The sequence below is a fragment of the Cygnus olor genome, chromosome 10 (assembly GCF_009769625.2).
Source record: "Cygnus olor isolate bCygOlo1 chromosome 10, bCygOlo1.pri.v2, whole genome shotgun sequence".
In the NCBI taxonomy this organism is placed as follows: Eukaryota; Metazoa; Chordata; class Aves; order Anseriformes; family Anatidae; genus Cygnus; species Cygnus olor.
Window position 1 is genome coordinate 14,178,742 of NC_049178.1, and position 26,767 is coordinate 14,205,508.

Here is a 26,767-nt window from a genome sequence, read left to right on the forward strand (position 1 = left end):
CGACACAAGTAACTTCCAAGCAGCCTCCGTCTGCACACGAGTGCAAAATCTGAAATTACAAAGGGCAGAGTCCCTCAGCTCCGTTCCAAGTGCCCCCTGCCCTCCACACGCACAGACACATACATACACACATATACACACACATACATATAAACATACATACACATATACATTCATATATATACATACACACACACATTTACATGCACACATGTACATAGGGTGGTGGTTGGACCAGATGATCTTGAAGGTCTTTTTTAACCTTAATGATTCTATACACACACACACACACATATATACACATACAGACATACACATACACCTATTTACACATATATTCACACACACATAGACACACATATACATACATATATACACACATGCACACATACATATACCGACACACATGAACATACACACACATGCATACACACACACACATATACACACACGTACATACAAATACCTACATTCACACACACACACACACACACACACACACACACACACACACTCAGAGACCCACGGCAGCCGGCGCCGCCCGGCAGTCCCAGCCCGGGCCGTGTGCGCGCACACACGCGGGCCCCCGCGGCACAAGCGCGCCCCCGCCCCACCACCGCGGCCGCTTTAAGGGCGGCGGGGGCGCGCCGCCGGGGCGCCCGGCGCGCCGCCGCCTCTCCTCTCTCTCGTCTCTCCTCCTCTCCCCGCTCCTCTCCTCCTCTCTCCTCGCCGCCGCGCCGCGCTCCCTCTCCCTCGCCCCGCTTTAAAGTGCGGGCCAGGATCCGGGCTCGGCCGGCACTTCCTGTGGGGCGGGATGGAGCGCGCCGGGGCCCCGGCTGACCGCCGCCCGCCCGCCCGTGCGCGGAGGCGGCTCTGAGCGCCCGCTCCGCGGCATGCCCCGCGCCCCGCCGCCCGCCTGAGCCGCCCCGCGCCGCCCCGCTCCGCTCCGCGCCCCAGCCGAGCGGTGTCCCCCCCCCCCCCCCCGGCCCCGTTTTCTCCGGGGGCGCGGGGAGAAACTTGTTTTCAACAAGTTTTTTTTTTTTTTTAAATTTTTAATTTTTCTTTTTTTTTTTTTTTCCTCTCCCCCCTCCCCTTCCCTCTCCGTTCTCTCCGCGCGTGAATTGTTTTAGCCCCCTCTCCCCCTTTCGATGTGCGGCTTTGGACATGCGGAGGCTACTGCAACCGTGTTGGTGGATCTTTTTCTTGAAAATCACCAGCTCCGTGCTGCATGATGTGGTGTGCTTCCCCGGTGAGTGTGCCGCGGGGGGAGCCGGGGGGGGGGGGGGTACGGGAGGGATCCGGGGGCCGCCGCCACGCGTGTCCGCGCCCCCCGTGGGGTTCAAGGGGGCCCCGAGTGCCCCCTTCCCACGCGTGGCCCCCACGCCGCTTCCCTGCCGGCTGCCGCGAGTGCGGCTCCGCCGTGTGTGCCCCCCCCGGTGCCTCGCAGCCCCCCCCCCCCCCCCCCGACGTAGGGCGGTCAAAGGGGGGTCCCCGGCCCCCTGTCCGCTGCCGTGGGGGGCTCTCGTTGTGCCGCGGGATCGGCGCCCCCATAGGAGCGCGGCTCCGCGCCTTGGCCCCTTCCTTGCAGCCCCCCCCCCCCCTTAAATCAAACTTACTTGTGCGCTGTGCTCAGCCCCCCCCCAGCCCACTCGTGACCTTGCCGGGGCCGCTCCGCACCCGGGGGCCGGCTGGGTGCAGCCCCCCAGCACCCAAATGAAGGGGGGCGCACCCAGAGCCCACCGTGCTGCCCCCCTTTCCTACCCCACAACTCGTCTCACCCCTCCCATCCCCGCGCCCATACCCCAAAACGCCGCGGCTGCTCGCCCCGCACCGGGACCCGCGGCCCCAGCAGCGCCCCCGGCCCGGGGGAGCCCGCGGGGCTCCGGCCACCCACCAGGGGCGCTGTGGTGCTGTGCGGACCCCCCCCGGGTCCCCCCCCGGCTCCGCGCCCCTCCGGTGCAAGCGGGCACGAAGCACGCCCGGCTGCTGGGGACCCCCCCCAAGTCGGGGGCTCCCTGAAAATGGCTTAACAGCCCCTCCTGCTTGAACATCCCCCTGCCCCAAAAGCGGTGGGTTTGTTGGTTTATCCGGTCCCCGCTTCGGGTGCCCGCCCTGCAGGGGGGAGTTTTGGGGGTCCTGGCCAGGTCGAGCCCCCTGCACTGTGGCATCTCTGCCCTGGATCTCCTGCTGGGGGTCCCAGTGCTGCCCCACTCGTGGGCTGTGTCCAGGTGTGCAGGCATGCAAAAGAAGTAAATTCTGGAAGCTTTATAGGAACTTCCACTTTTTTTTTTAAATGCACTTAATTTTTTTTTTTCCCTAACCCTGAGCACGGAGATGAGTAGGTAGACCTGTCACATCCCAGTCTTTCCAGCAGCTTCTGGGATGGTGAAATGATTTGAAGTAAAAAGAAAATAAGCTGGAGAGAGGGGTTAATACATCTGCAGCTCTTGAAGAAACGTTTATCTTCTTTGTATTGATTTCTTCTCAATTTCAGCCCTCAGAGTGAAGCCTTTCTCTCTGGTTCTGATATATATTGTACAGTAATTACATCTAGAAGGCAGGCTGTAGGAACGCTTCAGGAAAACAAGCTATGATGTAGGTTTAATATGACAGTATTGTAAGGCGTGCTGATTTAGATCAGTGGTGTTTGAACCAGATAATATTTGCATTATGGTTTGAATATAAAGACGAATGCGAGCAGAGAGCAGTAGGTCTGTGGACGTTTATGCGTGTAGGTAAACTCTTTAATGCTGGAAGTAGGAGCTGTAAAACAGCTGGGTAATACTTTGCCACGAACAGCCCTGAAACATGCCTAAAGGTTTGCTCGTGAAGCAAACTGTTTTCCAGGAGGGCTTTTATGCATCTACTCTCTGTACTGAGCTACCATGTTAGACCTCAGTGACTTCCTTACTCTTTTATGCCTTCTTCTGAAAAGCGGTAATGTCTGGTGTGGTGTGCGTGCAGGGGGGCGGTAAGTGAGATGTCGTGATAAACAGGGACGCTCAGACTCTGATCTGGTACATCAGAGATGCCCGAGGCAGGAAAGCTGCAGGGAGGATCTCAGTGGACTGTAACAGGACATTGGTGCTGACAACATCCAATGGCAGATCATTGGAATTTGTGTTGGCGGGGAATCCCGGCCGGTTATTATTAACCGTTTAGTATCTACTGCAAGTATTTCAGTTCCTTTAATACTATTTTCTGGGGGGAGGATTAGAGAACTAAGGTATCTGTTTGTGTGTTAAATAACAAGCATCGTTCCTCCCTCCACTTCATATCCACTTTTCTCTCAATGAAAGAGGTCGCTATTTGTTTTCTCTCCAGCAAGTCACCTTACTTTGTAAAGAAACATAAAGGCTATTTTTCCTTTGTTCAGCAACAATAAATGAACCATGCTGAAAATAAGTCTTTGCAGTTTCCTTTTGTTAGGAGGATTGTAACAGATTCTCACTGTTTAAGTGGGTATTTGTGTTGCCATTCTTTTGGTTGCAATAAGAGGAAGGAGTCGTTCTTGCATTAAAAAAAAATACGTGGGTAAGGTTTTGTTCTTTCTGAAGTGTTAAGTTTAGTGTATTTCTCCGTGGGCTTGTCGTTGGTAATTGCATTGCTTAGTAAATCAAACTAAGACGAGGTAAAAGAGGATGTTTCCACTGGATTTGTTTGTTCATTTATCTAAATACACAGAACTAAAAATCAGCAAGACACAAACATTAATGTTACTGTGCTATCTTTGCTACATAGTTTCTCAGTGCTCTGTCCAGAGAGAAATACTTTTTTTTTTTTTTAAAGGAAAAAGCACACCTTTGTGCACTTTGCAGCTGTTGCTGTCCCTGTCCTGTCATGTAGGGAGTGGTAATTGTTCACATTTTTGTAGGCTAGATGCATAAATGAAAGTAATTTTCTTAAATCTAGATTAGCTCTCTTTTAATGAATCAAATTGTTGCCGATCTGGCATCTGCCTATAAATAGGTCTTGGATTTTGAGTCTTCACAGTTCTGAGCTGAGAGTTAATTGTACAAGTAACTGTTTTCTGCTTGGAGGAAAAAATATCCAAGGAGCTTTTCCCTATAAACTAATCAAATGCTGCTCTGGATATTTTTAAAGGTACCAAAAAGGCTAGCTTTGTTTATTCGAGGTTTTACAGAGGAAGGTGTGTTGTGCACGTAGAGAAATACGGAATGTACAGGAGAGGGCCCTCCAAGACTTTATTTAGTCCTGTGGCTTTTATGAAGATGACACTTCTTACATTTTAATTATCTCTTATTTTCAGTGCCTTTTTAAAATACAATTTACATTCCGGGAAGTCACTAATGGTATCCTTGTAGATAAAGAATGTTGAATGAGCTTTCCTAGGCTGTATGAGCTGAGCTTGCTAGTATGCTTCTTGGGGGGGAAACTCGGGGAGAGCTTTGCTATCTGTTAGCAGTTTTACAGGAGCTGATTCGTGGTTAGCAGAGCCAGGACACAGCTTTCAAAAGCCTTCAAGCAGCCCCAGGAGCTGTCTGCGCCAGAGGAAGAGGTTCCCTGAGGGAGGGAGGGAGGAGGTGTCATGGAGGGTAGGGACATAGAAAAAGACAACAACAAAAAAAGAAAACCATCTGAGGGTAGCTGGAAATTCCCTCAGTCACGTTAGGGCATTGAAGAGACTGAGGTTTGTGATGTCTGCAAAGCCTGTGCTCAGCCTGGGGGTGCCTCTCCGCTTGGGAGAGCGAGGGGAACTGATACCTGTGTTCTCTTGCTTCTCTCTCATCCTACAATTCCTCTCCTTTTTCATTAGGAAATGGGGATGAAAGGGTTTTGAGCCTATTTAAAAAAATGGATGTTTTCCTCAGAGTGGTGAGGAACCTAATGCGAGTCTAACACAGGTGTTGTATTGCTCACCTGCCCTCCTGCATCTGCACTGGGAACCTCTGCTGAACAAATGGGTCCTGTTGAGCCCAGCCCTTGGGTTCCCCGTCCCACCTCTGCTCCCCTGCCTGATCCCTGTCACAGGTGAGCACTGGGAAACATCCATTGTAGTGCAGCTTAAAGGAGAGAACAGTGTCAAGCTCATTATTAGCCCTGTAAACTTCCAGCTGGAAGCATGGAGAGATCTTGGTACCATAAAAATCACTGAAAAACGCCTATTGATTTCAGTAGCATGATGGCTTCCCTCGCAGTTTCTTTTTTCTTGCCAGGGGAAGTGGTTTGTCTGTAGTTACGTATGTGCACTTAAAGCTGTTCTGTTATCAAGATGCTCAAGTTTAATAGTTGGGGTTTATATCCAATTATAAGAAATACAGATAACAGTGGAGACCCTATCCAGCTTTTGATCAATGCTCAAGGACTAACTTAGAGTTTTCTGAAACAGTGTTGTTAAAAAGTTGGCTCTAGTTTCAGCATTTGAGTGTCATGGTTGAATTAAAGAAATGGCTTCAAACTATTAATCTCAACTATCCTCAGAAAAAATGCTAATCATTTGATTGCTGCTTTTTAGCAGCCAAATGAACATGTGGAATGATGTGCTTTAAAGCCTAAGGGTGTAGTAATAACACTGTGCTTTAGCTAAAATGTAACTTTAATCTGAGAAATTATGAAAAAATTAGGCTCGTTTCTGTTTGCCTGAGTTCCTGTCCTTCCGTTTCTAAAGATCGTGGTTGCTCCTGTGTGTTGACCAAGCTGTAACTATTTGCGCTTGCATGCTATGCTGCTTAGTTTGGTTCTAGCCAACAGTTTTAAAGTATTTTAGGAAGCGGAATCTCACCAGTAGAGAAAAGAGTGCTTGAAAGACATTCAGCCATCTCTGGATGCAGATGTGCTCCTAAGAGGTTAATTCATGCTTTTATATATCCCTTCTGGGGACTGCTTGCTTCTTTAGATATCTAAATATCTTGACAATTTTTTTTCCCTTCTTCATGAGGTGTTTAAACTCCTGTCAATGTTTCTTCCAAGTGAAAATTGTAGACCTGCAACTTCTTGTACCAGGCTGGTGGGAATGTCTCTTCATCGATTGCCAGAGTAACTCCTGGGAAGAATCAGCCTGTATCAGCTTTGCAGAGACATGCAGGGTTTGGAAGCAAAGCAGAGAAGGAAGATGTAAATGAACATATGCTGCCATACTGAGCAGGGGAGCCTGGGGTGGGGCCAACTGGAGATGCCTAACTGGAGAATAACTTCTGATGAAAACAGCTAATTTTTACATTTACATTTAGAGGGGAAAAACCAAACCCAAACCAGAAAAGCCATCCTTGGATATAACTATCTTTTCTATTACTCGGTATCTTGCGGTAATGCTGCTGATCCTGTTGTCCATGTTGCCGGCAAGACATCCGCATTATGTGACCTGTGGTAAGTCAGACTGGCTGCTTCTAATGCTGCTACCACACGATAGAGCACTGCAAAGCAATGTAACGCTGCTGCAGGGAGGACAGGGGTACTCGTAGATGCAACAGGGCTACAGTGGTCATGCCTTGAAATGCTTGTCTTTCAATGAACAGTCCTCTAGGTACAGCTGCCAGGATGCAGTGGGTTCCTGGTTTGTGCCTTGAGCTGTCACGTACTTGTAGCCTAAGCAGAGGCCCTTCCAACCCAGAAAATGAACAGATGAACGAGGGTGCAGAATGCAAGCAAAACAGGAAGAAATATACTCTGTGGGCATTACTATTTTGTTTTTCCTTTTATTTGGTTCTTCACAGTATTACTGGGAAGCTGAGGGAAGTAGTGGTAGTGAATAAAATCTATACCTGATTGGGGGAGGACACAGGGCAGTAAAAAACGAAATAAAGATGTTCATGCAATCACTGTAAGATATGTTTCTATTACACTGAATGGGCTCACCTTTTGGCAATTTAAACTATCTTTGAGAGAACTATGGTTAAGGTAAAATCAGTTAGTACATGGCCTTGTTTTTTTAATGTGGTTTTATTATGCATCTCGAAGTTTGCTTGGGAGTTGAAGTACTAGCGTTCTTAATTATCAAGTCATTTGAATAATGATGAACCATTTTCTAGAACTTAAAACTTGACCGCATCGTGCACCTGCCAGCAGAACTGACACGTAAAATCTCAATTGACGTGGGTGTTGCAGTTTTTCTATGCATAAATGCTGCAGTGATGCCTGAATGTGTTTATCCTGTGCCAGTGTCTGCTTTGAGGGACTTTGCATTCATAGCATGGAGGCCTTTCTAAAGAAAATCTAGGTGTTTTGTGATTTGGATGCTTAGTGTAGGAAAGCTGACTTGAAAAATCCTTGCCTTTGCTTGCAGATACGTAATGAATGAGACCTTGAGCCCTGAAGAGCTGCATTGGTATTTAGGAGCAAAATGCGAGGTGTTATTTGGTCTTGTGGCAGCTGTTCTCTCTTTTTGGAAATAAAATGTGCCTGTCTCCCTGACAGAGTGCTGTTAAAGTTCTTCTGCTGGGAGTCGCTTTATTCTGCTGACAGTAAAAGAAAGCTATCTGATAACTCTTTGCAGGCAAAGTGGGCAGTTGTTCAGTTTTCCCACACTTCACTTTTTCCGTCCTTTGTCCTTGCGGGAGGCTGGTAGGAGACGTTGGAAATGCTATAATGCCTGCTTTAGTCTAAGCAGTGCCTTGCCCTGTCTTTACTACTACAAAAGCACCTACAATTTGGATTATTGTTTTTAGCAGTCTCAAGTCTTAGACCTGGAGCTCAGTGCGTGGTTTATGTGAGATGTGTTGAAAAGCAGTGTCGGTTGCTGCAAAGTGGCAGAGGCCTTCACTGTACGAAGTGGTGAGCAGTAAGCAAGCAAGATATGAAGGCAAAAGCAATTGTGCCCTACGTACACGATGAGCCGTTTTTCTACTGAAGGAAGTGGAAATGCTGCTTCTGTCCTGACACTTGCTGATCCTAAATGGTAAGCAAACTACTTTCCCTGGGCCTCATTCAATTTCTTAAACAAGGATGCCTGTGAAGAAACCCCCGCACTGAGGACCACTACCCTACTTTGTGGCACAGTTTGGTATCCTTGGAAATGCTTCTATTAAATCTCTTTTGTTTTCATCCTGTATTTTCAAGTAACTGATTTGGTAACCTAAGGTGTAGTGAAGTTAGCGATACACATCTCGTTTTAGACCAAGTTTAGCTATTTATTTATTTATTTATTTTAATGGCTGGATGTCTATATAAGCCTCAGTTTTATGGACCTCAGCATGCAACTGTTTCCTCCAATCAACCTCATGCATCTCCATGCTCTGTGGATTGGATACCTTTAATATCGCCCCTAGCTCCCATGGGAAACGTCAAGTTGAGACAACAAAGACGCACAGTAGCTTTCAAATAATTAAGTACAGATCCACATTGCTGTCTCAAGTGAGTTTAGGGATTAATTTTTTTGTTGACTTTCATTGGGATTTAGATTCCTAAGGTGCTTTGGCTCCTGGAGATTATGGATCCAGTCAAAGTAGGAACGAGGACTTGTGTGGCGTAACTGTCCCTTAAAAGTTGCATCCATTTAGCAGGTGGAGTTAGCAGAAATGGTGGAATGTTTCTTCTTGTTGGCCTCTGTGCTACTAGTAACTAGTTTGCTTATTATTCTTATACTGCCGGAGCTTGTGTATTTTGTATTTAAATCCGTGTTTAAAATACAACTAAAATTTGCCTGTTGACAGCAGTTGCATCATCTTTTAATTGGTGAGAATAGCTAATGGAGTATTCAGGTTCTAAAATTAGTTGTTTATTTTTCTTTTCTTCTTTGCCCAAGGGTTTTGCATCAGATTATATGGCTTCTGCATAACTGTTTGTGTTCCAAAGCAACACCTTTGTGCAGTTTTAGCTGTTTAAGTAAGTGTTAAAAATACGGGCTTGGTGACAGCAGTTTCAGAAACTGTGACTTTTTAAATTGTTTCTTACAAATTTGTTTATTCATTGTAAAGTGCTCCTCTTTTGTTTACTGTGAATTAATTCATTGTTATCTTTGTAAACCTGGGGTGCAAAATGTGCAAGCTTACAATGTTTTATCTTAGCATAATGACAGGTCCTCAGCTTTTGCAAATAGTCATAGCACCATTGATGCTACTGTTACCGTGGCAGTCTCCACCAGGTAAAGATTTGTACCATAACTCCCATCATGTGATCCTTCTGAAAAATGACAGTGCATCTTTCCAGTATTTCCATTTTGTCATAGGTGCACTGTTTTGGTACCCTCTCTGTGTTTCTTGGACAGTTTTTCTTTTACAGTGTGAGTCTGCTTGCTGTGGAGCAGGGATGTCTACTGTTAAAATGCTGGCTCTCTGGAGGGATGCTTGTCATGTGTATCCGTCTCTGGAATCGTTCTGGTGGGCTGTGCTTAGTTTTTTGACCAAAGCTGTGGCTGTTGCAAAGGAAGTTGTTAGGTTTTCTGTCAACAGTTGAGTTGTTTTTTAAACAAGCAATTATTTGGTTGCATATTTTGAAGCAAGGCCCGACTCTTCTCTGAAGAAAGCAGCTACCAAAATAAACTACCAGAAAAGTTACTGCAAATATTCTGTGATTACTTTTCTGCAATAATTCTGTAGTTACTAGCTACAAAGCTCATACTGCAAATGTACAGCTGTAGTAACAGCTGTCCTGTATCTTTCACTTTTCTCTACTAGTTTAAAGAGCCCTCTGATATTTTCTTCCCATGACAGTACTTGCAATTTGCAATTAATCCATATCATGGTGTCCTTCTGATTAACTCAGTGACCTGAGCTGCACAAGCCTCTTGCTATCAGGTTTTATCCAGCCCTTGAATAATTTTTGTAGCAATCTTTTTTTGCCTTTTCTCCAATTTGTATGCAACTTATTTTTAGAAAGGTGCACACCAGAACTAAATGCTGGCTTTATTCATATTGTATATGGACAATGCTATTGCCCTTTCTGTTTGTCTGAGGATTTTCAGTGACCTATTTTTCTGCCACAGCAAAAAAGCTCATGTTGATTATTTGCCTAGCAAGACTTCGAGATTGTTATTGGAGTTGGTGCTGAACACGATACTCTGCTCTTCAGTGGATGTGGCCTGTATCATTAATTCTTACTGTTTTTAACTTTATTGTAATAAATTGTTTGAGTAGATTTTTTTTTTAAGTCACTTGATTAAAGCTGGGATGGCAACTTTACCAATATAAAGGCAGGCCTCTGCAATTGTAGTGTCTGTCCATGTGTCTCTTGCTCTGTTTTTTTCTGCCACCCCTGCCCAGTGATTGCAGCACTGTGCAGTTTGTAAGGGAGTAGCAGTTAGTGTGTCCAGTGCATCCATGGTGGTCCAGGTGCACAGTGCATGCAATTGGGGAATTACTTGAAATGGTTAACTCAGGTTTGACTTCTGTATTACAGTGTTGTGAGCTGTGGAATCTTCACAGCTCCAGAACAAGACCACGGCCTTCTGGTTGGTACCGAGCCCTGGTGCTTGTCCGTGACTTGGCTAACTGTTGAGCCTCACCTGAAACTCCGAGACTGGATTGCAATTTGGATGTAAACCAAAGGAGGCAATAGATTCTTTTTTAGGAGTGTTAAATGTTTTTTTTTCTTTGTTACCCCATCCATTCTCTAGCCCCCTTACTGTTACTCATGCTGCTATTTTTGGTAGAAACAGCATTTCTTGTAGTGTCCTCATTTTCTCCTGCTGGATTCAGGTAGGAGGGAGTTAGATACTGAGCAAACTGTAGGAATTTAGAAGATCTGCTCTGCTGCTGTGACTGGTTCCATTAGGATAGCCTCCCTTGGAGGCTTTTTAGCTCTCACCTGTGATTGTTTTGGGTGAGCTTGTACCATGCAACAAATGAGGACAAATGATCCATTTTCCCCCTGCTTATGTGACCCTGTCTGGGATGAGGCTCTGCCTGTGAAGGTGGAGAGATGCTTCCTTATGACTAAAGTAGAGAGGAAGTCTGATACTCCAAATGTGAGAGCCTTCAGCAAAAAGCACGCAGAAGATCTGATCCATTGCTGTAAGCTAATATTGGATCAAGTTCTGGCATGCTGAAAGGATCATAAACTTAATTGTGCTTGATCGTAGCTGATATGTCTCGTCTGCTTCAGGAGGACAGAGTGCAGGATGAGCCAGGCGGGTCCTGGCAGTGGGTGCTGCCTGAAGAGCTGGGAGGAGCTGCTAGGCAGCCTGCCAGGAAGGTTTTAACTAACGCTAAAAGTGATGGACTGGGTGGTCATCACCAGAAGGCCCTTCCAGCATCCTTCCTGTGCACCCGAAGTACCTGGTTGCTGCTGCTTGGTGTCCCTGCTTGCCCTGGAGGACTGCAGGAGCATCGTGTACCTGCAGCTGCTGCAGCCTGGGAGAGGCTCGTGGCCAGAGGCTCTGCTGTGCACGGAGGGGGAGCGTGGTGCTGCCCGGTGTTGTTACTCGCTAAAGCGTGAAGCCTGCAAGTAATGGTAATACAAATGTATTTGAATTTGTAACCTGGCCTTCTGTATCAAGATTGGACTACTTCTATTCTGTTGCACATGTGCATCACTTGGGGAAACATGCTGATAGTACTTAACATTTAATTGCTTTTCTTGATTTTATTTGTAAATTAGAATCTAGATGTTCAGTAAGAGGAAAAAAAAATACAGCTTAATTGAACAACATTTTAAATTTAAAAAAAAAGACACAGCTGTCCAGCATTTGGTGCTGAGACATATGCAAACTTATTTATTGATCCATACATATATCATATTTTAAGTACTGTCTAAACTGGAGGTCATCTCTAAACTAGATTACTTAAGAATCTGTCTATCTTATCGCATCTTGTACTCATTTATAGTTGTTTCCATTTCTGGCTTTGTCGGAGAGACAGCTAGTGTTTCAACCTAAATTAAAATCAATAAGAAGCAATTTCATTAGTTTTTTAACTACTAGAGCAGGCTTTTTTCCTCTAGCAAAAGTCTGTATGTTCAACTAAGTCACTTGGTTCGTTCCATCAAGATAATTGCCAGACCTCATTAATTCCTACTTTTTGCATATGTAGGAATGGGTTTGTTTTCTAGTGTACCTAATAAAATGTCAAATATGATTTAAAAATAAACATTTATTTTAAATCATCATTGGGAAGTAAATGCAGTAAAGAATACTTGGCAGTTAGAAGTAGTTGAAAAACAGTTTTAGAGGAAGCATATGCTTGGGGAGCTGTGAATGGGTGGCTGTTGATGCAGGAGCCCCGCACTGGCAGGGCAGCGCAGGCTTCCCCTGGCGCATTTGGGCAGGGAGGACTTGCAGTGGAAAGGCTGGAGTCTAGGTCTCTGTGCATTCAGCCCTTGGCGTAGATATGTCTGCGTTTCACTAATTCATGTAAGAAGCTGCTGTCGTGTTGTCAGCTGGCACTTTTGCACACAGCTAGCAGATTGCCAGCAATAACAATTAACCTGGGTCAAATTCAACATGGAATTCAGACTGAAGCAATGTTGGTGCTTCCCAGATAAGGCAATGGTGAACCAGAACATAGAGTAAGTATCTGCAGGTAATGCTGTGATGGAGTGTCCAAAATAGGATGTGTTGCTGCTCTGGTGAGTTGATCACAGCCTGCACAAAATCATCCTCTTTAATTTGCAGTAGAGGTTGCCTGAAATGGACAGAAACAGACATGTTACTGAGTAATGGTTGTCCTCTGTGTCACTTTATGAAGGTTCACTTTTCACTGGCAAGGCTTGCTGTCACTGATGGTGATAACCTAGCTGGAATTAGTTCATCTTCAGAAACAGCATTTCCAAAAAGGGTAGACCAGCTGCTGTGGAGAAGAACCTGGCTTTTTACGTGGGAGCTTTTGGTAAGGTGTTTGCTCTACCTCTTCTGTGTGAAGTTTGGCATCCAGCATTATTGGGCCTGTGTCTATGGAGCATTTTTATTTCTCTGCATCTTGTATTTTAAATTGTGCAAGGTGAAACTTTAATCCCTCCAGAAATTCATGTTCTTTTTTTTTTTTCCTTAAGATGGATGTTTGGCTGCTGTAATACTGCTCACTGCTTCTCATAACTTCAGAAAAGTTGAAGAATTCTTGAAATTCTTAATTCTGAATACCAGAACCTTTCGGATGGTCTAAATCTCATTTCTTGTTTAACTACCCTTCTTTGAAGCTCCCAAGTATTATGAGCTACCAGTTATTTTAATCTGTTGTGTTCAGTTTTCTCTCACCTTTTCCTTTGCTTCCCCATCCTTTGATTGAGATACGTTAATGAATCAAGGAAGAGGGCAAACAAAAGGCAGAGGCAGATCTGGTTACCCTGGTAATCAAAGCAAATGTCTATTCCTTGAAGTTGCTGCTAAAGCAATGCTTTATAGGAACAAAACATAATTAATAACTAGATGATACTGATGAAGAGCAAGCTTCCTTCATCCTTGAAGACAACTTCAGGTTAGTGCATGAACTGTTTAAATATGATATCACAACAGCAAATGAGTTCTTTTTAACTAATCACTTAAAACCACACAGGAATTTGTGCTTATGTGCCAAGAAGCCAGCTGTGTTTAAAGTGTGAACAGACCTGGTACTCACTGATTGAGGAAAGCAAGGTAAAAGTGACTTGCCCCACGCTAGTGATGCCTATAATAAGTGAATCCCAAGCAAAAGCTTATTACAAGGAATAATGCACAACAGCACAAACAGATTCTCTGTCAAAAAGGTAATTAATACCTCTTGTCAAGCACTATCTGCATGTACTGCTTTCTCTATTTCATGCTATTAAGTAGTGTGACCTTTTCTCTTTCAACAATTAGCTTTCAAGGTGAAAACCAACTTAGGAAGTAAATTAACTTTTTTTTCACTGGGTCTGAGGAGCCTTCTGGTTTCCCAGCAGTCCTGATTACACCTTCATGCTTTACAGTTTTGATAGCTATCTTGATCAATTACTCTTCATTTCTGTAGTTTGAGATTGCATTTCCCTATTTGCTTCTGTACTTGGGAGCCATCATCTGGCTTTCTAGGTGTAGGCTGTGTCTGCAGAGCCAGACACAGGTGAGGCTTATAAGATGCATGCTGTCAATGGATGACAACTCTAGCTTGTCTCATTTGCACTCTATTAGTAACAAGTTCACTTGCTAAATAATTCTGTTCTGATCTTTGGTTTTTAATTTATCTGACAGTTGTGCTTTCTGCTGAACTGATGAGGTTATGAGCACCCTCTGTAATAAAGGAGTGCTCGCTTTCTTTGTAAAGCTGGATGCTTTTATATATGCTGAGTGTGAAAGACAGGGATTGCATTTTGATTTGCCTTTTTGCTTTTATTTGTGAAATAGTGGCTATCCTGGAGTTTGCTACATTTGATTACATTCCTTGGAAATAATGTCAAAGCTCATGGGCCTTACTCAGTGTAGTCTGTCCTGATGAGTTGAAAATAAAATGCATTGTTTTTGTGAACACAGCTTCTGTTTTCATTGACTGCCTGGCCATGCAATACTGAGCAAAATGAAGGATCAAAGCCAGTAGCACTGTCCTGTCTGCAAGGAAAAGCTGATGAATTGTTCGGTGCTTCCCTTGGTTCCTTTCAGTGACTTCTGCTGTGATTGATGTAAGCAGCATCAACAAAAATTGGACCCTTCTGCTAGCTCTCGTGCTTGCAAGTAAAGTGGGGAGAGCTCAATTTCTTTTCCTGCTTAAGCCCTTGCTGTCCTTTCACATGTGCTATACGAGAGGCCTGCTTACCTGTTTGCGCTTTATTACATGACTCTGTTGTCCTGCTTTCCAGGATGACAAGCTGGTTGGGAAGGCGTTAATGCTGTAGTTCTATGTATGTTAAAAGAAAAGCTTGAAAGGTCTTTCAGCTGGACTGCATGGACAGTATGCTTTTTGAGTGTTTCTAATATTTGCAGTCTCTCTTCAGAAGGAGCTTAGGCTGAAGAAGTGGCTGTTATTTAGAACTGGCAATACCTTTAGAAAACTGCTTTGCCGCCCCTTTGCTCATTCATCTTGACTATCTTTCATGGATAAATTGTTCTGATGGTTACGGCCTTTGTGGTTATTCTGGTAGTCTTTGCCGTGGGGCTTGCACAGCCATCTTCCTTGCTGCAAAAGCAAAATCCACCAGGAGCTGAGGTGCTGTCTTGTCCTTGCTGTAGGTGTTTGCCTCTCATCTGCATGCATGCTCCCATCTGCGGGCTCCTTTCTCTGCCCTATCCCTCTCGAGAGTAACTGGACCCCTTATGGTTATGCAGTGTTTTCTATCCAGGGCTTGCTTGTGCTTCAAGCTGGGATCACCAGTGCCTGAATGCCCGAGCATTCTTCTGAACACTGGGATTTCAGGTATTTTGCATCTCTTCTTGCTCTAAGAGCAGTCTCCTGCTTGCTCTGGTCTGTGGAGCACTTCTGAGCACTTATGCTTTTTTTTTTGTATTCAAGTTACTGTGTACTGCTCTGTAGAATCATAGAACGGCTTGGGTTGGGAGGGACCTTAAAGACTGCCAAGTCCCACTCCCCAGCCATGGGCAGGGACACCTCCCGCTAGATGTGTTTGCCCAAAGCCCCGTCCAGTCTGGCCTTGACCACCTCCAGGGATGGGGCATCCACAGGCCTTCTGGGAAGCCTGTGCCAGTGCCTCACCACCCTCAGTGAAGAATTTCCTCCTAATGTCTAATTCTAATATTTATGTATGAATACTACTGCTTTTAAAAACCTGGCATAATAATAATTAAGCTTAGGAATTCTATACCTGAATAGGTTTCTTCCATTTGCAAAGCAGTTAGTGGGTGTATCAGAAGGAATGTTCAGCAGACGCTCTAGTAATAGAGTAGAACTGACTTTGAGCAGGGGATTCATAATGAATGTCTGAATCCATACTTATAGACAAAATTGCAAGATGAGAGGTTTTTTTTTGGGGGGAAGAACAGTTCTGTCTGAAGAACACATAAGGCTACTTTATAGGGTAGTAAAATTCTTTGGTAGTGATACTGACGTCAAGTGGCCTTGTGATTCCTTTGGCTGAAGTGTATTTAGCTAATGCTTTTATTGTAAACTTTGAAGCCAGCGTTGTGTGTAGGTGTATTAAAGCTGCGGGTGCCTGTTAATTTTGCACCAGAGTTTAACTAGTATGGAGAGAAGCGGTTACATGCTACTATATAATGTAGCCTATGGAGGACTGTTGGTTTTGGTCTGGAAAGAACCTTCCCTGTTAAATTCTTTGGGGACTTCTACCTTGAGTGTGATGGTGCAACGTCAGATGAAATCTGATTAGTGAGTGATTTATTGCGATGTTGACAAGGAAAAGCTATCGAGTACAGGATATGTTGATAAAGGGCAATGGTACTTCATTGCAGTTTCTTCCCTGAAAAGCTACAGTGGCATTCACGTTTGATTGTTTACACATTGTTTCATCAGTTTGGGCAGTGTGTGTCATTGAGGGAAAGTGTGTGGAGATTACTTGTTTTCAAACACTAATGCCTATAGACACATTTTTTTTTCAATGAGTAAAACCAGTGAAGAAGCAAGCTATTTGTGCGGTTGGGTTTGCAGTCAGATTGCTCTCTTCCTGTCTATGCTCTGTTTTACCAACTATATATTTTCTTTAGTGTTTTAAGAATAAGACTGAAAAAGCAATAGAAACTGTGGCAACAGAGTCTATAAAATACATACTGGTGTTCTAAAAATCAATTTAATTTTAGCATGCGTTTTAACATAAACTTCAGCTATAATTTCCTTTGCCACTTCTTCCCCATTTCAACTGTTTTCCATTCTGTGCCAGGAGTGTTTGTGAAGCCCAGAATTTTCACCATGCATCATGTGAGGAATCTGCAAGTGACGATTAGAAGGTAATGGCACGGTATGATGTAACAGATCAGAGGTGATGTGCCAAAGGTATGAAATAAAAATAATTGAGGGAATCTGATGATAATCTTCAAGTAGAAGGAAAAAAATAGACAAAAAAACAACTGATTTTTCTGGGGGACTGTGGTATAAGTTTTTAGATGTGCTTCTTTCTGATGTCCTGGTTTGAACCTTACTCTGAAGAAATGTAGGACTCTAAGAGCTATGGGGTATGTTGCCCCTACAGACCCTGATGTCTCCTGATGTTCCAGTATCCCCGAGAAGGGCAGCGATGGACTGGGCCACAGCTATTTCTGAAATGACGAAGCTGGACAAACACACTAAAAATACCCTCTTAAGTTGGCTTGTGTGTAACCAGCACTTCTCAGCTGACAGTCTGCATTTTCATCACTTCCAGGATGTTGAACCAGGTTGAATTGCTCTAGCTTTTGTTATTGGAGTTAGATCTGACAGCTACAGAAAGGCTGAACCTGATACCCTGTCTGCCTCACAATAAAGGCCGGGGTGAACACATTGCACCTGTGACTGGCGAACTGAACTCCTTTGTTTTCCTTAGACCAAAGTTATTCTTGATTGAGAAGCATTTAAATCTAATTAGACTTGAACAGTTTGGACCACTTTGATCACAATGTACTCATACATGGTCTGTCCTGGCTTCTTATGTTTCTGTATTGTGTGATACTTAACACTGCAGTGAAAGGAGACTCTAAGGAAGGCAGCCTGTTGTTTCCTTACATTCAGAGACACTGCTCTGGTCAGAAGCATGTTGTGAGATTCCTCATTGAGTTCTTCCAGCAGCGTGAGTGTGGCTTGCGGGTTTGGGTTTGGTTAATGTGGGAGCTTTGATAACTGAAGATGCACATCTGGATTAGAAGCCCTGAGGAGGAGGCTGTACTTTCTCCCTCCCAGACTCTAACTGGTGCTAGCAGAAGTACTGATGGTGCCTTGGCGAGTTGCTACACAAGGGTGAGGGGTTGCATGCCCTGGCATAGGTGGTCAAGACTGAAGCAGCTTGCTGAAGCCAGGAGGCTCCTCTCCCTGTTGTGGCAAAGGGGAAGGTAAACTCCTGTGCTGTGGTTAGTTGGGCTCAGCTGAATTTGGGTGTGAAACAGTAAGGCTTCCTCCTGCTTTAAGTAATCTGTGAGGAGACAAAGGGTGAGAGGGCCATCAGGGTACTGTGGAGCTCTTTGTATCTTTGGAGAGAGGAACGTGTTTTTGGTAGGGAACTCTAGATACTGGTGCATTGGCATGCCATCAGTGAGATTTGGCTGTCGGACAGCCTTCTTGGCCTGCAAGCTGTATGTGCAGGTACCAGCAGTACTTATTTTGCTTTCCTTAGGAATGAAGACAAGGCAAAGTGTACATTGCACTGGAGAAGATTGATCTGTCTGAGGGGGGTCCAGGATGCTCCTGAGGCCTCCATGGTATCTGTGTGGGCAGATACTGCTGGTCCCAGTGGCAGTGCTGATTCTGAGAACCTTGACAATGGGGAAGAGTCTGTATATATTCCCCAGATACACTAGTTTTTCCTTCAGTGGCTTGAATTCTTTTTGGATGCACCTGTCTACAAGCCCATTCTGCACTTCAGAAAAAAGTCTTGCCTCAGGGTTATCTTAATTTTCATGTCTTTCTGACCTAGAGGGCATTACAGCTCTCTTTACCCTTTGAGCTTCTGTAGGGCTAGCTTCAGGATAAATCTGCCTTGCTCTTGAACTTCATAATCATGAAGTCAGTGTTGATACTGAGCTGGAAGAATTTTTGTAGCCTTCAAAGAGGACAAAGAGCATTAGTCTTTCCATTTTGCTTTAATTAGATAGCTCTTTTCTATGAGAGGCTAGGAGCTGATAAACTAGTGTGCAGTAGCAGAGTCAGATAAAAAAAAAAAATGATACATCCACTAATTACCAAATAGTTTCTGAAAAAGCAATTCTTTTTGGTGTGTAAAACATCGTCTCTGATGGCGTTGATATGCTGTTGATCACGCAACAACCATCTTTGCAAGCTTGAGTTTTAATTTAAAAAGGCATAATTGTTAAATATTTGGGCATTCATACTCCCCCTGGGTTGATCAACTATTTGAAATGAATTATCTTAGTGCTGTCACAATTAGGGAAAGGCAGGCTCAGGTGAAAGGGTTTGTCAGTTTCGTAGACTGGAGAGAGATGCTTTGTGAAAATGAACATCCTCCCAAGGTTAAATTATCTATTTAAAGCTCCTCCAATTACAATGCTGGATAGAAGGATTTTTTCTTTGCTTTTTTTATGTGCATAAGAGTTAGCAGAAGACAAATGACATAATTGGAGGGGAGAGACTTTATATGTGCTTACTTCTAAAAGAATGAGAAGGATAAGAAGATGACAATGCCGGGGAACAGTCTTCAGACATCCTAGTCCTTTTTGGTTGCCTTAATCTCAAGGAATCTTTGCAGGATGGGAAAGAAAGGAGTTAGCATACCTGAGAGAATTCACAGGAAGCTTTTACACAAATACTATGTGAGGCTTGCTGCCATCTGGCCTATTCTGTAAGAAAAGGTAAAAAAGCAACCGTCATATCAGGATGTATAAGCAGTCTACTTTTTGCTCCTGTATAGCATAAAAGAGCGCATTACTGGTGAGCTGAACTGACATATTTCTTTGTGCACAAGATATAGCAACTTAAATGAAAATTACACGCCTAGCAAGAGAATGCACTCTGTTTAAATTAGGTAAGGAGATTATGACAGAAAAAGATTATTGAATAAGGAGGTTTTAAACTAGCCAGTGAAATAAATGCATGAATTGAAATTTTGTCTTGCCAGGATTTATTAATAAAACACTATGACGTTTTTGGAATACAATGAAGACCTCTTCCTTTGAAGGTTAAAGTGTAATTTATGTAATTGTGTTTGTGTAATTTGACTTCAAGATATGTCCTTGTAATTTGGTAAACTGCAGATCTTGTTCTGATATAGTGTATTTTTCTTGTGCCTCATATTGACACATCTAATTGCCTTATAAGTATATATTTGGTTTAAAGCCATTGCACTGCACTCTGGACCTTGAGAAATTCTCTTTCCGGTCCATAATGATGATTTCTGTATGGATCTTATCTATGAAACAGCTGGCCACCTTTGCTTATTTCCTTAGAAGCATACACATCTAATTGCCATAACATAACCTCATCATGCTATCACAGAGCAGAAGAAATTGTACTGTGTGTTGCCTTAACTTTTCCCAGCTGCAGGATGCCCTCTTTTGGCAGGGAGACCAGAACACAGCAGTCACAGGCATCTCCTTGTCAGGGGCTGGCTGGGGCTTCCACAAGGCGGTTCATGGCATGTGCGTGTACACTGCTTCAGCTGGTCCTTTACTGAAAGCCTGCTTCCTGCTGGACTGGGATAGATAAGTAGATCTGGGCAAGGTAGCAGTCATCTTTGGTAAGATGTCTATGCAATTATGAATATATTACTCTAATAATGCTTGCTTATTAGATGGGGTTTTAAACTCTTGAGTTTTCTCAGTACAAAGCTGGAGCTGAAACTGTACTGCTGGAGGTGGACTAGGGAAAAATTACAATTTAGCGCTATGATGTTGCTAAATTCCTTTGAAATCCCCAGAAAAAGTGGGGCAAGCAATGATGCAGATTTTTAAGGCATTAATGCTATGAGCTGAGTTTGTTCACCTAGAGAATCTGAGAAGAGACTGCTCTTGGCTGATGAAGCAGGAAGAGATCTTTAAATCTGGGATGAAAGCTCCAAACATTGCAGAGAGAGGTAAATACATTGGTAAGAGATTCCCATGTGGGGCTGAGGGTACAGTGTCACACTGGAGAGACAGGTCACCAGAAATCTAGGTGTCATCAGAGCGGACTTGAAGTTGGGTTATTATCTTGCTGCATTAACTTCTCCATTGTCAGGGCCTGAAGAAATGGTTGTTAAAAACACTTTATACTTCCAATGGTTTTAAGTCTTAAAATTGCACAGACTTCTTCAAAATTATTTTTGAAATATACCTCTTCACATAGGTATTGATTCTTAAATGAATGCTATGAGGTTTGAAAAGAAATTGCACCATTTACAACGTATTTCTTTGTCCTTGGATTGAAATATTATGTATAGAGTTCAGAGCAGAAGACGTTGAGTGAAGTTATACAAGCTTAATAAAAATAAACCTACACATGACTTTGCATAAAAGGGGGAGAAAATCAAAGGACTAACAAATTTGCATAGATAACATTTGAATTTTTAATTCATATTGCACTTCATTGCAAGGATGTCATTTTTAATTAAGAATAAAATGTGGTAGATATTTTAAATGGGAAATGATTATAATTGCAGATGGAAATTGAGCTAAACTGCTTTAATTAATTGTTAAAACTTAACATTTTTCTTTGTTTCTTGTTTATAAACTTGTGGTCTGTGGACACAGATTTGTTTTGTGGATGCATGTATTTAAGCATAAAATGTTTAAGACGTGAAATATTGGGAGCAAGCAGTTTGAGTCTGAGTTGTGTCAGTTACTTGAGACTGTATGGATGGACTTTTGAGCATCTTTGGTAGACAGACTTTGCTGTTTGCAGGATTGGTGTGAAATTGCAGTGTAAAAACTGCTCTCAAAACATCTTTTTTTAACCATATTTGTCTTTCACTGTGGGTTTCACAGATGGTGGAAATACTTCACTGGAGGAAAATGAGGCGTTGTTTGTACCCAATGACAGTTGCCTTTGAGTTCTCCATTGATGAATATGACAATAGTGTATTGATCTGAATTTAACTCTGCAGGATTTTGTTGATCTGTTGTGCTCTGGGTCCGCGTTTAGCCGACGTGGCCCCTCAGGATGCCGCGGGCAGCTCAGCAGGCCCCTGCCTGTGGAGGGAAGGGGGAGCCGGGGGGCTCAGCTTCTGTCAACAAAACCCTGAGGCAGCAAAAGCCTGCCAGGGTGGAAGGTGTTGGCGTTGGAGAGAAACAGCTCCAGGCCTGTGCAGAAGCCCTGCTGTTTTGCTCTGCCCCAAGGGTCTTCCGGGCACAGCTGGTTTGGATGCTGGAGGACCAGGCCTTTGGCCCTGCATGAAGCACCACAGTGGACTTTGGAAGTGGGGAGCTGTGGGATGGCACATAACTTCTCGCTACACACTTTGCTGTTTTTTCTTGATAAAACTTTGCTGAGGTCTCTTAAGACTTTACATCACCTTGTATGTAGGGAAATGCAGCAGGAAACAAAACAAGTGTCTCCTGTCTGGATAGGTATGGCACCTGAGGTAAAGTAAAACATTTTGAGAGAGTTCTTAAAAATGGAGAATCCTGCTGCCACTTGAAAACATGGAAGAGTTATTTACCAAGCTTAGAGCTTTGTGTCCAGGAAGGATTTTGAAGTGAACAAAATTAGTGTTGCCACTTATGTTAAGAGCCGTGTATGAAGTCTGTCATCTCTGGCTGCAGAGGGACTTGGAAAGAAGTACAATTAGCGCTAATTGGAGTTGTCTGAATCTGTCTGTTGGTGTGAGAACGGCCCCTCGAAGTGATTGGCAGGAATTACCTGTCTGCTCTCATTCCCTGTAGAGCTGGTCTATTGCATTGCAGCACATCACAAATGAAATGAGTGTTTACCAGAATGAGTGTTACACCAGCTAGCAGCCGAGTTATCCATGCAGCACAGATGCTGAGATTTAACGCCAGTTACGCAGGCTGCTGGCTAGCTCGTACATGGGTTGTAATAAAGATGTACTGGAATTTTCTTCTGAGAAGACAAGAGTTTTGATTCCGGCAAGTTTCATTGCTCTGTGATGCTCTGCTGAATGGGCAGAAAAGGAGGTTTGGCATACCAAAGAGTTGTGTAACCTTTTCAACACGTGTGGGATTCCTTTAATTTATTTTTCCTTGTCGTTTAGAAAGCAGCACTTCAGCTGAAATCTTGCTTGTGATACCCATTTTGTTCTTTGGAAAAATTTTGCCAAAGTAGATAAAAACTATATATGTGGAAAGAAACATCTCTGGTTAGTTTTGTTGCCCCATGGGCAAATAAAATAGAAACCTGAGAAGTAAACTAACATTCGCTAAAATGACAAAAGAACTTACTTGAATGACAATGTAGTGTTTTTTCTCTAAAGTACCCAGCCAGAGATATGAAGTATGGTAATGTCACTAGGGTAATATATAGCTGATAGCAGTGCATTCATTTGCATTTCTTCCCCTTACCTTGTGTTTCTTTTTTCCCTGAAGCACATGTGTTGGGAATTGAAAATGCAGTTTGCCTATTATACACTGGCAGTAATCTTTCAATTTTTTTAATGTAAAAAATGAGGCCACAAACATGAGCAGCCACTGATGTATGGGGCTATTGATGGGAATTGAATTTGCAAAGGGAAAATGGGATTTGGTTGTAGTCTGAAATGATGATGATGTAGCCCAAATGGATTTGTAATGGTCATTCATTCATTTTTTTCTGCAATTTTGTGGCTTGACAAAGCATATTTATGCAGGTGACTATGAAACTAGCATAGGTGCGCTCTGAGTAGGAGTTAATAGCTAATGGCAAATAGTAAGTATGCAAAGTCTGAGCTTGAGCCTGTTCCCGCAGACTTCATTAGGTGAAGGAAAAGATTCTGTGATTTATTTCCCAAAGAGGGGAAAAATGGTCAGGGGTAGTGAGTGCTTATTTTGTAAGATTTAGGGAATAATAAAAAAGAAAATCTACCGTGACAGGGATTCTTAGAAATACGTGGATTTGTTGTTTCAATCTTGCGAATACTTCATGCAGTGCAACAAACGTACGAGACACTTAGCACAGTATCTAGGTAAAGAAAGACCTTGCCCTGAAGTATTAGCAGTCTGAGATCAGACTGATGTCCATTGAGATGTTGTGTTCCATATCTGTGTTCCTGTAAGCTGTAGGTGTACCTCTTCTTCCTCAGGGGCTTCCCAAAACCTATAGCCTGAATTTATAATTTGGGCTGCCAGGGGACTGCAGAATTTGCAATAAATCCTGGATGCAGTTTTATGTGCCTGTGACTTCTGTCTTGGTCTGATTCCAGGGGAGCCCGTCCTTCTCTTCCATCCTGTGAAAGTGAGGGAAGAAAGACTTTGCTGGTGGTTGTGTGGTCATAGCAAACTGGTGACAGCAAAATGATGGATGGATGAATGATTGGCTGTTGTGTTTTTTTTTTGACCAATGAATGTAACACTCAAATTGCCTTACATTTTAACTGGGGTATGATCCTTGTTAAACTCGGTATAATTCAAAAGCATGAACAGGAGTAATTACAGAGTATAGGGGAAAAATGATGCAGGCTTTATAAATATAATTTTTTCCATTTAAAGTCCATAAAGCCAGTGGTTCAGATGCAAAAGCTGAAACACAGGCCCATGTAAAGGAATCCAACCTCCAGCTGCAGAAGAGAAATTGTGGGGGGAGAAACAGCACTGATTTACCTGCAGTTAATACTGTCCCTCTTTATTTCTTGCCACTGATGAAAGCATGAGCTTTCTGGGAGAGGGGAAAAAAAAAAAAAAGAGCTTGGCTTCATGCTCTGAAGCCAAATTGTGATGCAGTCCTTGGGGGGCCTCCCCCGGGAGAATAGGCACCTAGAGGAATGCTAATGCTGGGCAGGAAACCGCCTATTGTAAGCAGAATAGCTTAAGTATTTCCTGCAATGTAACTTCAGCTATTTTGGCTACAGGCCTTACTGCTTTTGTGGTTTTTTTAAGCATTCCATGAATGGTCTTGATGCAGAAAGGCTGTGAGCATCATAAGTCTGTTTATTTTAATTGGCTTTGCTATCCTGATAAGCTAAAGGCAGAAAGTCAGGCGGCTTGGAGGGCTGCGGGTGGGGCTTCATTTGTTTAAATATCGGCATTTGGAAACTGCAGGGCTGTCAGATAACTGAGCGAGACTGACATGGACTGAGTTACTGACATCCCATTTGTGTGAACCGTTCTGGGCAGAGACTTTCCCTGTACGGTGCTGAGAGTGCTGCAGACCTCTGCAGAGCTTTCTAGTGCCACATCCATGTAAGCAGCACGAAGGGATGGGGCTCTTCTGTCTCCTTCCGTTGAGAAGGATGGCACTTTGCTCTCCTGTTCCATTTTTTCTGGTCTGTTTTGTACAGTGATGAACAAAAAGCTGCAAATACCAATACATGTTGCTCACTTCTTAACAGTCACATTTGGAGCTAGGAAACCTGTGAACCTGTGCTGGGTCTGCGCTTGTAAGCGTGCTGAAAGACTCAGCAAACTTTGTTTTGGCTATGAAGTGGAAAAACATTGCCCCTAAATTTCCAAATGTTGAAGTAAAGCTTGATTTGCCACTGATAACTCTTTATTTTTATATATATATATAGTATTATTTTTTATCAGTTCTAATGGAGTATATTTCCTATGAGAGATTTAATCTTATTTTTTGTCCATCTATGAAAGTTACTGATTCTTTAAGCATTCTTTTTGGTGATTATTTCCTAGTCATTCACTTCAGGATTTGCCTTATGAATTTGTATGGTGGTTTCAGGAATTATGGATACTTTTGGGGTGTGAAAGCTTAGGCTGCTGACTTCCTTAGTCTAGATATCATGTCAGTGGTTTCCATGCCTGGAATCACCCAAGTGAAACACAATAGATTAAACCTAATCCAAACTGTTTTGCATATAAGACTTATTTCAGTCCTGTGTCCTATGAAGCCTGAAGATCGTTCATCTTACTTAAGAACTGCTATCAAATGGGTATGCTAGATGAGATGTAACTGGATGTGCGTTTAGCCTTCCTTCTGTGCAGGGCTCTCTTGCGTGTCAGAAGCTTGTATGTGATATAGGGCCAGCTTAGTTTCTCTTACCCTTTACAGAGCAACTGCAACCAAGTACTTAAGTCTGAAGAAACCTTAATGGGACTAAAAGTTTCAGAGCTATTTAGGATTGGCTGTTAAACAAGGCAGCTTCTCATGATATAGTAATTAATGTTTGTGAAGTGGTGTTCTGGAATTATCAGGGCTGTCATGTAATTTGCACTTTAAACGAATGTAAGCTCAGGGGAAGGCGTGCACTAAAGTTATTTCTGAATTTTACCCCAGTGCAGTAAGTGTTGTAAAAGGCTTTTTACAGCTGCTGGCACCTGACCTGTCTGACACGTGGTTCATGGGCCTCTCTTGAGGAGCAGTGCAGTTGCAGGCATTGATGGAAAGAAACCATAAGAGCTGTCAGATAACACAAACCCACAGGTAGGCAATGTGACATTCTGGCTTCGTACTCAAGGCACAGCCAAATAAAGGTGGATGGGACCATTACGTTGTTGACCGTTGGAGCAGGAGCTCTTAGCTAATGTAGTTGAGCCTTGTACCTCGTGACTTCAAGCCTTGGGCTCATATTCTATCACATCTAGGTGTGTTACATTGCAACTGTCAGTGCCCTTGGTTTTGATGCAATGTTCTGCCCTTGTGCATTGGCTCCACAGCCTTTTTTCACCTCTTGGTTTCTACTCAGGAACATGCTTAAACATGAGCTTAACTCTTGAGGTTTTTCAAGTACGTTACTGCATTGATGCCAGAATAATGAAAATTACTTATTTCTCACTAAACAAGTAGATTATTATTCTTTTTTTTAAATCATTCTGAAGCCCTGTAGTTCATTGTGCTACTTGGTGTTTCCCTTCTATTTTGGCAAAATATGCATTTGTTGTTGTAATAATGTGCTGCTTGTATGTCAGATTGTTTTTTGCACACTGCGAAGGCTGGGGGAGGGAATCAGCGTGTCACTTAAACCACATTTGTTTGGGTAAAGCTCTTGTGAAGTTTCTTTTCTGTTTTAATATGGGCTTTCTTCTGTCTTCAGTGCTCTGCAGCGCAATGCGGGTCCACAGTGCTGCAGCTCAAGTGTGAAGTGTTTTGATAAAGTTGTATTAATAAAACTGAATTCTCAAGTGTAGCCCAGCAATGTTCTGGTTGATTGGTGAAACTTTTTTAAAAGTGTATCTGTATATGTGCAGACATTTGTTCTGAGCACTTTTATTCAGCAGCTCAGGGTTCAGTTATTTTACTGGAAGTAGCAAGTATTTTTTGTCTTTTCCTTACTTAGCACCCGCATAAAACATTATGCTCATGAA

At 43.2% G+C, this 26,767-nt stretch overlaps 1 protein-coding gene across 1 annotated transcript in view; it reads left to right on the forward strand.

The window, feature by feature from the left end:
• The first annotated feature begins 684 nt into the window (after nt 1-684).
• Nucleotides 685-26,767, forward strand: part of PTPRG (protein tyrosine phosphatase receptor type G) — a 402,944-nt gene continuing 376,861 nt past the window's right edge. The window contains exon 1 of the mRNA XM_040569169.1: nt 685-1,249. Coding sequence (XP_040425103.1) covers nt 1,165-1,249 — 85 coding nt within the window. The 5' untranslated portion in view covers nt 685-1,164. The remainder of the gene's footprint in view (nt 1,250-26,767) is intronic.